The following is a 13,438-nucleotide window of genomic DNA, read 5'->3' on the forward strand; positions in this document are numbered from 1 at the left end:
GTTGACGGGACCCGGAGAAGGCCAACTCTGTGGGACCTAACTGGTCACTGGGATTCGTGCGGCAGAAGGCGGTCCCGGAGATATTCTGGTCTGGTGCCATGAAGGGCTTTATAGGTCATAACCAACACTTTGAATTGTGACCGGAAACTGATCGGCAACCAATGCAAACTGCGGAGTGTTGGTGTGACATGGGCATATTTAGGAAAGCCCATGATAGCTCTCACAGCTGCATTCTGCACGATCTGAAGTTTCCGAACACTTTTCAAAGGTAGCCCCATGTAGAGAGCATTACAGTAGTCGAGCCTCGAGGTGATGAGGGCATGAGTGACTGTGAGCAGTGACTCCCAGTCCAAATAGGGTCGCAACTGGTGCACCAGGCGAACCTGGGCAAACGCCCCCCTCGCCACAGCTGAAAGATGTTTCTCTAATGTGAGCTGTGGATCGAGGAGGACGCCCAAGTTGCGAACCCTCTCTGAGGGGGTTAGTGACTCCACCCCCAGGGTGATGGACGGACAGATGGAATTGTCTTTGGGAGGCAAAACCCACAGCCACTCCGTCTTATCCGGGTTGAGCTTGAGTCTGTTGACACCCATCCAGACCCCAACAGCCTCCAGGCACCGGCACATCACATCCACTGCTTCACTAACTGGACAAGGGGTGGAGATGTAAAGCTGGGTATCATCTGCATACTGATGATACCTCACCCCATGCCCTTGGATGATCTCACCCAGCGGTTTCATGTAGATATTAAATATTAGGGGGGAGAGGACCGATCCCTGAGGCACCCCACAAGGGAGTAACCTAAAGGTCGACCTCTGACCCCCCACTAACACCGACTGCGACCGACCAGAGAGGTAGGAGGAGAACCACTGAAGGACAGTGCCTCCCACTACCAACCCCTCCAGCCGGCGCAGAAGAATACCATGGTCGATGGTATCGAAAGTCGCTGAGAGGTCAAGAAGCACCAGGACAGAGGATAAACCCCTGTCCCGGGCCCGCCAGAGATCATCCATCAGTGCGACCAAAGCAGTTTCCGTGCTGTAGCCAGGCCTGAATCCTGACTGCTGAGGACCTAGATAATCGGCTTCTTCCAAGGACCGCTGGAGCTGGAGCGCCACCACCTTCTCAACAACCTTCCCCATAAAGGGAAGGTTGGAGACTGGTCGATAGTTATTGAGAATGGCTGGGTCCAGGGAAGGCTTCTTGAGGAGGGGGCGCACAAGTGCCTCCTTGTAGGGATCCGGAAAGGACCCCCTCCCCAAAGAAGCGTTGACAATCTCCTGGACCCAGCTCCGTGTCACCTCCCTGCTGGCCGAAACCAGCCAGGAGGGACACGGATCCAGTAAACAGGTGGCGGAACTCACAGCTCCAATGGCCTTGTCCACTTCATCAGGTGTCACCAGATCAAACTCTTCCCAGACAGGTGGACAAGTACGTGCCCCAGTCACCTCAACTGACTTGTTGTCAGTCGACTGTATTCCAATTAGAGTCGAGGTCCGCTCGGATCCGAGCGATTTTATCAGCGAAAAACGTGTTAAAATCCTCGGCACTACTCTGCAAGGGCTCCCCAACTCCCCCCTGATTAAGAAGGGAGCGGGTCACCCTAAACAGAGCGGCCGGGCGGGATTCCGCTGATGCAATCAAGGCGGAATGATATGCGCATCTTGCCGCCTTGAGCGCCACTTTGTAAGTCTTAACATGTGCTCTTACAAGTGTTCGGATTCAGACTTACTCTTCCTCCATTGCTTCTCTAGACGTCTCTTCTGGCGTTTCAACTCCCGGAGCTCCTCGTTGAACCATGGAGCTCTACGGGGTCTAGTGCCGCGGAGAGGTCGCAACGGCGCAATTCGGTCAAGAGCCTCTGCTGCAGCTTTGTTCCAGGCCTCAGCCAGAGACTCTGCCGAACTGTGTACGAGTGTATCTGGAATAACCCCAAGCGCCTTCTGAAAGCCCTCTGGGTCCATCAGGCATCTGGGGCGGAACAGCTTAATCGGTTCCGCCTCCCTGCGGGGAAGGATTGGAGCCAGGAAGTCAAGCCGCAGTAGAAAATGGTCCGACCATGACAAAGGCAACACTTCTAAGCTCCTTAGTCTCAGACCATTACTCAGTTGCTCAGAGAGGAATACCATGTCGGGTGCATGCCCCCCCTCGTGAGTCGGACCCTGTACTACTTGGGTCAGGTCCATGGCTGTCATGGTGACCATGAACTCCTGTGCCAGTCCAGAGGTTTCACCGAGCGATGGCAGGTTAAAGTCCCCCAAGACAATAAGTCTGGGGAACCCCACCGCCAACCCGGCTACCTCCTCGAGTAGCACAGGCAGGGCTTGTGACACGCAGCTGGGAGGCAGGTACGTGAGAAACAAGCCCACCTGGACCCCTAAGTCCAACTTCACCAGGAGGGACTCGCAACCCGCAATCTCTGGAGCAACGAGTCTAGGCAAGCCAACTCCCCACAGAGATCCTCCTGGCCTTCTGAAAGGCTTTAAAAAGAAGGCTTTGCTGGGAGGCCTAGGGCCATTGAGTAATACACTCTGCTCCGGCCAATAGTAATGAATGAGAGAATGCTTTTAATATTGGGGTTTGAAATTTTGTATTTTTTATTGTTGTATGTCACCCTGAGTCCGTTAGGAGATGGGTGGCTTATAAATTTAAATAAATAAATAAATGTGGCAAGAAAGGTTATAAAATGGGGTAAAATTGACTTAACAATTGTCTTGCTTAGCAGTGGAAATTGTTGGCCTCGATTTTGATCATAACTTGTAATAATGTATGTTTTTTAAAAAACAAACTACAATGGTACCTCTACCTAAGAACACCTCTACTTAAGAACGTTTCTTGATAAGAACCAGGTGTTCAAGTGTTTTTGCCTCTACTTAAGAACCATTTTCTACTTAAAAACACGAGCCCAGAAAAATTTCACAGGAAATTTGAGAGTGGCACAAAGGCCCGGCCAGTTTCCTAGCATTCCCCCTTTAATCCAAGCCATCTTGGGCTTTTCTGGGCTGCCAGAGGAACCTTTCAGTGGAGCTTAAGGAGGCTTTGGCAGTCTAGAGCGAAAGAAGCATTTTTCTTTCCCTGGGCACTTGGAGAGGGAATAAACTTCTGCTAGTGCCCAGAGAAAAGAAATGCTCCCTTCACTCTGTGCAGCCCAGAGTGAACGGAGCATTTTCCTCATGACCCGGCGCGAGGCTGCCTCCCATACACTGCACCAGAGAGAGAAATCCAGGAGGGCGAGAGGGGGGAACCTGCCACTCCTTTGACCAAAATGCAGCGGTGGCGGCTGCTGCTGCTGCTACCAGCTTCTTCTTCCTTTCCATGCTGAAGGGCTCCCCTCTCCTCTTGTTCACTCGTTTTGTAGCTGCCGCCTTCCCTGTGGTGACTCCCTCGCACTGCCTTCCATACACCCAGCGCGAGGTTGCCTCCTGGAGTGTCTGGGCATGGAAAGGCAAAAGGGGGTGCTTCGCCCCGGCCGAATCAACTTGGTTTCAGCCAAACTGAGGAGTCACCAAAGTGAAGGCGCCAGCCACAAAGCGAGGTACCACTGTATTACCTAAAATATTGTCTATTTCATGAGTTAACAACTTTTTTCATATTTTCATAACATAAATAATTAAAACTACTGCTGCTTATTCTTAGAAATGAATGAGTGAAGGACAAAAATCATTGGTGGAAATATATACACAGTATGTCTAATCCCCCTCCTCATTTTTTTCTCCCTCCAACTCCCATTTTGTTGCCCTTAGTTATGAATAGGATTTCCATGAGTATAGAATGGCCTGAATTACTCCCATTGTTTTTATTTTCTTGAGCACTTGAAATATTTTTGTTCATTTCGAGGTGGGTAAAATGAGGTCCCGGATTGTGGGGGCATTATGCTGTCTCTGTTAAAAAGTGCTATTGCTAACATGTTGTAAGCTGCCCTGAGTCTAAGAAGGGCGGCATAAAAATAGAATAAATAAAAATAAAATAAATACATTTCCTTTTCTTTTTTCCTCCACCAGAGACTGTGCAGTTGATTCAACTTGTGTATTATGCATGGAATGCTTTCTGGGAAGTGTTCACAGGGATCATCGATATAGGGTTAGTCAGTTTGCCTATTACTCTTGTGAATTTTTTACTTTGAGTTTATGCTTTATAGGGCTGTGCAAATCATTGCCAGACATTACCAATAAAACCAAAAAGAATGCTAACCTAAATACACTGAAATATTTGTGATTTCCAAAAGGCTCACTGAGGCTATTTTGAAAACTAGAAGTGTGTAGTATTTGGACCTGAAGAGTGCAAGGATCATGCACGACCACCTTCAATGTACCATAAGCTGCTTTTTAAATAAGCTGTTGCTACTTGCAAGGCATGGGAAAGGTGACATTCTTTTCAGTGGTTCCCAATCTTCCTAGTGCTGTGATCCTTTAATACAGTTCCTCATGTTGTGGTGACCCCCAACCATAAAATAATAAAATTATTAGGAAACTCAGGGGGGGATTCTAACTTCCCTCACTGCTGGTTTGCTTCACCTGTGTCTCGGTGCACACATGCGCAGGCTGAAATTGTTTTTAAAAAATTTGCAAAAATAGCTAAAAACAAGATGGCAATGCATGCGCAGTGCCAGAAATTCAGCTTCTGTGCATGTTCAGAAGTTCCCGTGGTACAGATATAGATCAAATCCCAGTAAGGGTATGTCTAGCTGATGAGGCCAGAACAAGGCCGAAATAGCGCTATCCTAGTCTCCCATATATATTGCAGTAGTCCACTTACATGTGGGTGGGCCCACCTGGAGATGGATAGAGGAGCAGTGTCTTGGTTCCTAAAACCATCGGAAATACATGTTTTCCAATGGTTTTAGGCGATCCCTGTGAATGGGTCATTTGACCCCCAAAGGGGTTGTGACCCACAGATTGAGAACTGCTGTTTTAAAGAGTAACTGGCAGGTGTAATGAGGGTGCCCCTGCCAGATCAGAAAAATCCTTTTATTCTTTAGATTCAAATTCAGCACATCTATCAAAGCCCTTCTCAGATCATCTGCATATATTGCTCATACCCTGAAGACATGTCTACGAGCACTTCTGTTAGCTTTGTTTTCAGTTGTGGGAAAAATGTCTTCTGGAATTTTCTACAAATGATCTGGGAAGACCTCCTTAAATAAATGAGCAGAGCTTTCTGGAGGACGCTGCCTCAGTGTTCAAAGAAATGGCATTTAACTTGCAATACTGTGTGTCTAAAACAGTCCTCCAACAAATCATTTGTCCAGCTATTGTATCATAATTCATAATTTCAGCAAATAAAATACAGTAATACCTCATGATACGAACTTAATTGGTGCAAGGAGGAGGTTCGTAAGACGAAAGGTTCGTAAGATGAAACATTGTTTCCCATAGGAAACAATGTAAAGTCAATTAATCCGTGCAACCAAAAAACAACCCTGCAAAAAAACGGCGTTCGGCGACTGCTGGGAAGCCGCGCGGCTGTTTTAAAAGGTGACAGCCGGCCTGGGGGGCTTCCCAGCAACCTCCCGAACCCTGAACCCAGAAGTTCGGCAAAAGTTCGGAGTTCGGGGGGTGCTGGGAAGCCCCCCAGCCCGGCTGTGACCTTTTAAAACAGCCGCGCGGCTTCCCAGCTGTCTCCCGAAGCCGAACGCCAAACCTGAACTTCCGCGTTCGGCGTTCGGAGACAGCTGGGAAGCCGCGTGGCTGTTTTAAAAGGTGACAGCCACGCTGAGGGGCTTCCCAGCACCCCCCCGAACCCGGAAGTTCGGCAAAAGTTTGGGGTTCAGCGGGGTTCTGGGAAGCCCCCCAACGCGGCTGTCACCTTTTAAAACAGCCGCGCGGCTTCCCAGCTGTCTCCCGAAGCCGAACGCCAAACCCGAACTTCCGCATTCGGCTTCGGGAGACAGCTGGGAAGCCGCGCGGCTGTTTTAAAAGGTGACAGCTGCGCTGGGGGGCTTCCCAGCAACCTCCCGAACCGAACCCGGGGTTCAGAAAAATTTTGCCTCTTCTTACGAACTTTTTTCCAGTTCGGGAGGCTTCTGGGAAGCCCCGCCACCCGGCTGTCACCTTTTAAAACAGCCGCGCGGCTTCCCAGCAGTCTCCGAACGCCGGTTCGTAACTCGAAAAAAGTTCGTAAGAAGAGGCAAAATTTTTCTGAACCCCGGGTTCGTATCACGAGTTGTTCGTAAGACGAGGGGTTCGTATCTTGAGGTACCACTGTAACTAGAAATTGGACTCACTTAATGCTGCCTTGCTTAGCAATCAATATTCTGGTCCCAATTGTGGTTGTAAATCTAGTTAAGAATGACCGTTAATGGGTCATAATGAAGAAAATGTGTATGGGAAATTTTATTTCCCATAAAATTAATGTTCAACTTCTGCTCCATGGATTTTAGCATGGATTCTAAAATGTCACATAGCGGTTATCTTGTTATTCTTTCCTAGGGAATAATAGGATTAAAGAACTGTAAAGAGTTATTAATTTTTGAACCAATGTTTATTCGTGTTTTCATTTGACCAATATTGTTGCACATTTTAAATAATACTTTAGATGACAACTTCAGGTGGAGGTGGATTCTGTGACTGTGGTGACACTGAAGCTTGGAAAGAAGGTTCTTACTGCCAGAAGCATGAACAGAGTAGTTCCGAAACACAGGAGGATGAGGTAACAAGATGTATCAGCTAAATTACAGTACGTGATGCTGAGATATAGTATGGAATTAAGAAGATAGTAAAATTTTAGACTATACTACCTTGACTTACTTGTCATAGAATTTCATTACTTAATCTTATATGGACAAACAACAGCAGATTTGGGGTTTTTTGGTGAGAAGACTTTTTAATAATAATTTTATTAAACATTTCAATTAAAAAGTTTTACAAACTAAAAAAAGAAAAAGCATATAGAAAATAAAAAAGGAAAATAGGAAGGAAACAAATAAGAAAATAGTAGAGTAAAAGGAAAGAAATATGCAAAAAAATGACTTTCTCCATCATAAATGTAAACAATTTTAGTAACTTATCAGCTTCTCTTAAAATATATAAAATATACTGGTATTTCAAAATACCAGTTTGGGCTCTCACTCCTGAGAAATAAACTGTGGTGGATCACAGCTCAATGCGTGTAGCATAGCATTAGCATTTAGCATTTTAGACTTATATACCACTTCGTAGTGCTTTTACAGCCCTCTCTAAGCAGTTTACAGAATCAGCCTATTGCCCTCAATAATCTGGGTCCTTGTTTTACCCACCTCGGAAGGATCGAAGGCTGAGTCAACCTTGAGCTGATTTCTTTTCATCATATTCCATCTCTTATCTATAAACAAATCGATAATATTGCATCATTTCAGTTCTGGGGTCAGCAAAAGTCGAGTAATGTAACCATTTTGTTTTACCTAAGGTAATACTGTAGTTATGTTTCCTTTCTTTCCCTTCCCTATTTTTTAATGTTGATCTAAAACTTGTTATTAACATATATCTGAATCCTTTTATATCTTATTTGATTCTGAAAAATAGAAGAGGAATAAAGCAAGCTTAGTGAATATTATATAAATATTAAAAAAGCCATGAAATGAAATATTCAAATTCATTTGGGTATATTCACAGTCAATTAATAAGTCCCCAAAGATAATTCCTATAGAGTATCATGGTAGAAAAAATAAACAAAATGTATTTATTTATTTATTTATTGGATTTGTATGCTGCCCCTCTCCGCAGACTCAGGGCGGCTAACAACAATAGTAAAAGACAATATGTAACAATCCAATTTAATAAAATAACTAAAAGCCCTAATTATATAAAAAAACCAGACATACACACAAACATACCATGCATAACTTGTAATGGCCTAGGGGAAGAAATATCTTAACTCCCCCATGCCTGGCGACAAAGGTGGGTCTTGAGTAGTTTGCGAAAGACAAGGAGGGTGGGGGCCGTTCTCATCTCTGGGGGGAGTTGATTCCAGAGGGCCGGGGCCGCCACAGAGAAGGCTCTTCCCCTGGGCCTCGCCAAACGACATTGTTTGGTCAACGGGACCCGGAGAAGGCCAACTCTGTGGGACCTTATCGGCCGCTGGGATTCGTGCGGTAGTAAAATTTCCTGTATAATAATATTTTCATTGTTTTTATTTTAGGATCCGGTTGTGCGTTTGCCAGAAGATATGATAACAAAAGTGTATGGTATTTTTGCCGTCGTGCTTCAATATGCTGTAGATATATTAACATGGGAAAAGGAAAACGAGCTGCCACCAGGTTTAGAAACAGAGTAAGTAGGAAACCAAATTACAGCACTTGATCATTAGTTTTATTAAAACATGATCTTTTAAATAATAAAAGAAAAATGTGTTATATAGGAGTTATTTGTAAAAAGTGACTTGAATTGTAGTGGCTTCATGAATCGCAGTTTAGGTAGTAGTACCTAAATTGGGAGTTCTAGGAGACAAAAGCCTTACAAGGTGTGCAGGTTCTCCAAATATCTCCAACATACTACTGAAACTGCCACGTTTACAGTTTCTGGAAGTTGGCCCACAATGTCATTTTTGCTGACTCAGTATTTTGCAACCCTTTACTTGAGGTCTCCTAGAACAGTGTTTTTCAACCAGTGTGCCACAGTACACTAGTGTGCCATGAGACATGTTCAGGTGTGCCGTGGGGAAATTAAACATTGGTCCCCAACCAATATTCCTGCCAGGATATCCCTTTTGTGTTCATCGAAACAGGCCCAGATTTCACACTAAGTGAATATATATACATCTAGAAACTACAGTATATTATTAATTATATGCATACTGTGTTAGAGTGTCATTTTGTGTCATTTTTGTTGATGGTGTGCCCCAGGATTTTGTAAATGTAAAAAATGTGCCGCAGCTCAAAAAAGGTTGAAAATCACTGTCCTAGAACTCCCAATTTTTAGTCTTCTGAACTAAAATTTTGCACAGCATAGTTTTATATCATAAAGAAACTGTGCCCAATTTCATCAAAATCTGAGATGGTAAGGTAGGGACCACTGGTCCATTTGACACGAAATGACTCTATTTCTATATTATATTAATAATAAAAATATCTTAATATTTAATCAACAAGTTGTACATACTTTCTATACAGTACACAGATTGCAATGAATAATGGAAAAATGATGCCAAAAATACTTTATCTGATTGAAATGGCTGAATATATGGTTTGTGATACTGTCTTTACAGCAAGAAAAATGATACTTATTACTGCATGCTTTTTAATGATGAAGTCCACACATATGAGCAAGTTATTTATACGCTTCAAAAAGCAGTCAATTGCACACAGAAGGAGGCCATTGGATTTGCAACAACTATAGATAGAGATGTAAGTAATTTATTTAAGCTTATTAACTTTTTAGTTAGAAATTTATTAATCTTTATATTATAAATTCCTTGGTATAGATTAAAGAAAACTAGAAGAATATGGGGATGTGACTATTTCCAGAACAATATTAGAGCATGGTTCAGTGCTTGAGTATTTTTTTAATGTCCCATTAATAAAAAATTAAATAATGCAAAGTCTACACCTGTATCTTGTGCAGTACAGTATATAGTGTACAACCTGGAGGAGTTTGTACTAGATGCCTTCCCAGTCAGAGAAATTTTTGCAGTATACCAAGCCATCATAATTGTGATTTGGGAAAAGCAGGTTTCTCCGTACTGAAGGAGCGGGTCCAGCAGTCACATGGGTTGCTCATGTCCAATCCGGTGGAACTGAGCCTAGTGTTAAAAAAGCTTGCTGGATCCGCCCCTTCCCCAGAATTCGCTCAGTTCTCGCATCCAGCGGAGTATTTGTGAATAGCTCGTTCATCACTAACACCTTCCCTTCGTTCTATCCTTCCAAACAGTAAGAAATCCTTTCTATTGAATTTCGGGACTTGCTAATTAACGCCAGCCATCTGCGGCTCGGCTTTTCTCTCAGGGGAGAAGTAGCGGTTTAGCCTCCCGCGGCTCCTCTCGCCGCTGGCTATTCCTGCTGCCGTTTTGGATTATTTACAATCCTTCGGCCTGGAGGTCATTAGGCAAGTCTATCTATTTATTTATTTATTACCTAAAGGGCTTTACCTCCCGCGGTGTGAGACGCTTCCCTCTCAGTCTCCTGGACTTAGCCGGCCGTTTCTTTTAAAACTTTTACGGAACGGTTTCGTTTTTGGCGCGAAGGCCTTCGCGCCCTGTAATTTAGTACCTCGTGTTGGCCTCCTGCCAGCCATTGGTGCTTCAGTCCACCGCCTGGATCCTTGGAGTGGGCTTTGAGACGCTCAGGCTTAATTCTCCACCGGCCAGACCTCCAACCAGGGTGCCTTGGTTACTTTAATTGAAGTTTAGGGAGGCTGGCCACGCTGTATTTGGGAACACGAACTCTGGGTTTGCCCAGATTGCTCTCAAGTCACAGCAGCTCCGAGGCCTAGGAGCAGGATCCCACTCCTCTTGGGAAAGCTTGGAATTCTTCTCCCCCCTAGAAATCAGATTTCTTTTGGCTCCAGCCTTGTCTTCTGTAGATTGTCAGACTATGGCTTCCTTTCCCAAGAGAGGCACCACTCAGGGTCCCAGAGAGGCCAGGCCTACAGGTGATGAGATAACCAGTATCCCCCAGGCCTCGGCTCCCTCTTCTGCCATAGCCCGCCCCTTGACCAGAACCACCAAGGCTGAGAAGAGAAGGGACCAAGCCCTACAAAAGATTCATGATAAATCTGCTAAACGCTTGAAAGTGCAGGCCCAAGTGCTCAGCAGTCTTGACCCCCCAGAGGCTCCTATCCTGCCTCTCTCTGGTGTCACTGTGTTATCTCTGGATGAGCCAAACCTAGACAGACCCCAACCTAATCTATGGGGCTTAGGTCCAGAGGAACCAGATATCGTTGAAGACTCTTCCCAGACAGGAACCTCTCAGGCCAACAGAGATTCTTCTGCCACTCCTGCTGATATTTCTAGTCTCCCTCCAGAGTTCCAATCTATTTTCTCTGTGTTGTCCAAGGCCATTGATGCCAAGCTCTCTGCCATCAATGTGCCCTCTTTACCTCTCCCTCCTCCTCGTCCCCCCCGTCCCCTGAATTCTCCTCCAGCGGTCAGAGCTCCTATTCAGGAAGAATCAGATTCTTCTCAGGATGAATATGATCAGGATATGGAAGAGGATGAGGATCCATGTCAAGGCCTCTCGGACGATGAGGAATCCCAAATCAAGGTTCCTTCTCCAGTTACTATTTTTCCCTCTCAATTGTTCAAATCTCTCCTTCTCAAGGCTAGAGTTTCCACAGGGCTAGCGGCACAAGAGAAGCAGGCCACTACATCCACTGACCCTCCGGAGGAGAACTTACCCTACTTCACAGAGGAACAGGAGGATAACGAGGTTATCCCTATGCCAAAATTGTTTAAAGATGCTTTGCTTAAGCAGTGGGAGTTTCCAGCATCGGGGCTTAACCCCACCACCAAAGACAAAAGATTGTATAAATTATCCCCCTCTTATGAAGATCTCTTATCCTGCCCTAAGCCTGATGAACCGGTCAAAACCCTACACTCTGCGGCTGCAGTTCCAGGCGAAGCAGAAGAGGTTCTCCGCCCAGAGGACAAGAGGATTGAACAGATGCTCAAGAGGGGGTTCACCGCAGATTCCTGGGCTATTAAAAGCTCCGCATCTGCTTCCTTTTTTTCCAGAGCCATGCTCCTATGGCTTCGTCAACTTCAACAACATATTCCTCCCGATGACTTAAGAGGTCAACAGGACTTCAACAAGGTATTTGCGGCCGCCCAATACGTGGCTGATGCCACACTGCAATCCACCAGATTCGCAGCCAAGTCCATTGCGGCCTCCACAACGGCCAGAAGACTCCTCTGGCTTCGCCCATGGCAGGCAGGAGTACGTCAGAAGTGGCAGTTAGCTTTAGGTCCATTAAAACGCGACCTCCTATTTGGAGATCTTCTAGATCCACTCCTAACTGAAACCACGGACAAGAAAAAAGTATTGAGCCCGACTACCAAAAAGACCACCAAAACGCAGTCCTTTCGTCGCCCGGGGCGCCAACAAGATCAGGCGCCCACTTACCAGAGGAATCCAGGTCAGTACTCCCCTCGCTTTCGTTCCCAAGGTAGGAACTCCAGGGGTAAGGGCTACCGCTACCAGAGAGGAGCGTCCTCTAACAGGGCTTCTAAAAAGCCCAGATGGTAATCTCCCTTCGGTCCCCATAGGGGGGCGCCTGGCTTACTTCTCCTCTAGCTGGCGCCAATCTTCCAAGGACCCCTGGGTCATTGATACAGTTCAAAAAGGTCTCCTTTTAGAGTTTATTTCTTCTCCCCCTAAACGTTTTATTTCCTGTCCTTCTCCCAGTACTCCCTCTGCTCATACCCGGATGGAGGAAGCCATCTCCCATTTATTATCCATTAGAGCCATCCAGCCGGTCCCCTCCGGTCAGAGAGGCCGGGGTTTTTACTCCATCCTCTTTATGGTCCCTAAGACCTCCGGAGGTTGGAGAGCTATCTTGGACCTCAAAAGGCTGAATTTATTCATCAAATATAGAAAGTTCAAGATGCATTCCCTGTCATCTATCTTAGCCGCTATTCATCCGGGGGACTTCATAGCTTCCTTAGACCTCACTGAGGCCTACCTCCATATCCCCATTGCCAAATGCCACAGAAAATTCTTACGTTTCTCCTTCCAGGGCAGACATTTCCAGTATAGGGCTATGCCATTTGGTCTTTCCTCGGCCCCTAGAGTCTTCACAAAGCTTTTGGGGTCCTTGGCGGCCTATATCCGGGCCAAGCCCATCCACATTTTATGTTATTTAGATGACATTTTAGTTCATGGAAATTCTCTAGAGGAAGTAAAGGTAAACCTTTCTGTCACCATGTCAGTTTTACAGACCCATGGCTTTTCCATTAACTTTGACAAAAGCCACCTTCAGCCTTCTACTTCCATATTGCATCTGGGATCTATCATTAATTCAGAATCCTCCCAAGTTTTCCTCTCCCCTGAAAGGAAACATAATATAGGGGAATTGATTTCTCGCATTTTACCCCTGCAATCAGTCTCCATAGTCACCTTGTCCTCCCTTTTGGGTAAAATGGTGTCGTGCATAGGCATCATTCCCTGGGCTCGTCTCCATGCCAGGGAACTACAGTGGCTTCTATTACCCTTTCAGAGATCGGGGCTCAGCAACTCAAGTCGTCGCATTGCCATTCCATCGATGGTTCGCAGATCTCTCAGGTGGTGGATGTCTCCGGCCATGGACAAAGGATCCCCTTTCAGGTGCCCGGACCAATTTGTCATCACCACAGATGCCAGCCTATCAGGATGGGGCGCCCATGCCCAGGGGATGATAGCCCAGGGCACGTGGTCACCGGAGGAAGCTTCCAGGCCAATCAATTGGCTAGAATTAAGGGCCGTATCCCTGGCTCTAAAACAGTTCAAGCCTCGCATCCCCAACCGGCACGTTCTCATTCTCACCGACAACAT

The 13,438-nt window shown here is 45.8% G+C and overlaps 1 protein-coding gene across 4 annotated transcripts in view; it reads left to right on the forward strand.

The window, feature by feature from the left end:
• UBR2 (ubiquitin protein ligase E3 component n-recognin 2) overlaps positions 1 to 13,438 on the forward strand; it is a 97,359-nt gene that overhangs the window by 6,020 nt on the left and 77,901 nt on the right. For all 4 annotated transcript variants that reach the window (XM_070734510.1, XM_070734509.1, XM_070734511.1 and 1 more), the window contains exons 3-6: positions 4,002 to 4,080; positions 6,535 to 6,648; positions 8,116 to 8,246; positions 9,181 to 9,319. In XM_070734510.1, coding sequence (XP_070590611.1) covers positions 4,002 to 4,080; positions 6,535 to 6,648; positions 8,116 to 8,246; positions 9,181 to 9,319 — 463 coding nt within the window. The remainder of the gene's footprint in view (positions 1 to 4,001; positions 4,081 to 6,534; positions 6,649 to 8,115; positions 8,247 to 9,180; positions 9,320 to 13,438) is intronic.

The sequence above is a fragment of the Erythrolamprus reginae genome, chromosome 1 (genome assembly GCF_031021105.1).
Source record: "Erythrolamprus reginae isolate rEryReg1 chromosome 1, rEryReg1.hap1, whole genome shotgun sequence".
In the NCBI taxonomy this organism is placed as follows: Eukaryota; Metazoa; Chordata; class Lepidosauria; order Squamata; family Dipsadidae; genus Erythrolamprus; species Erythrolamprus reginae.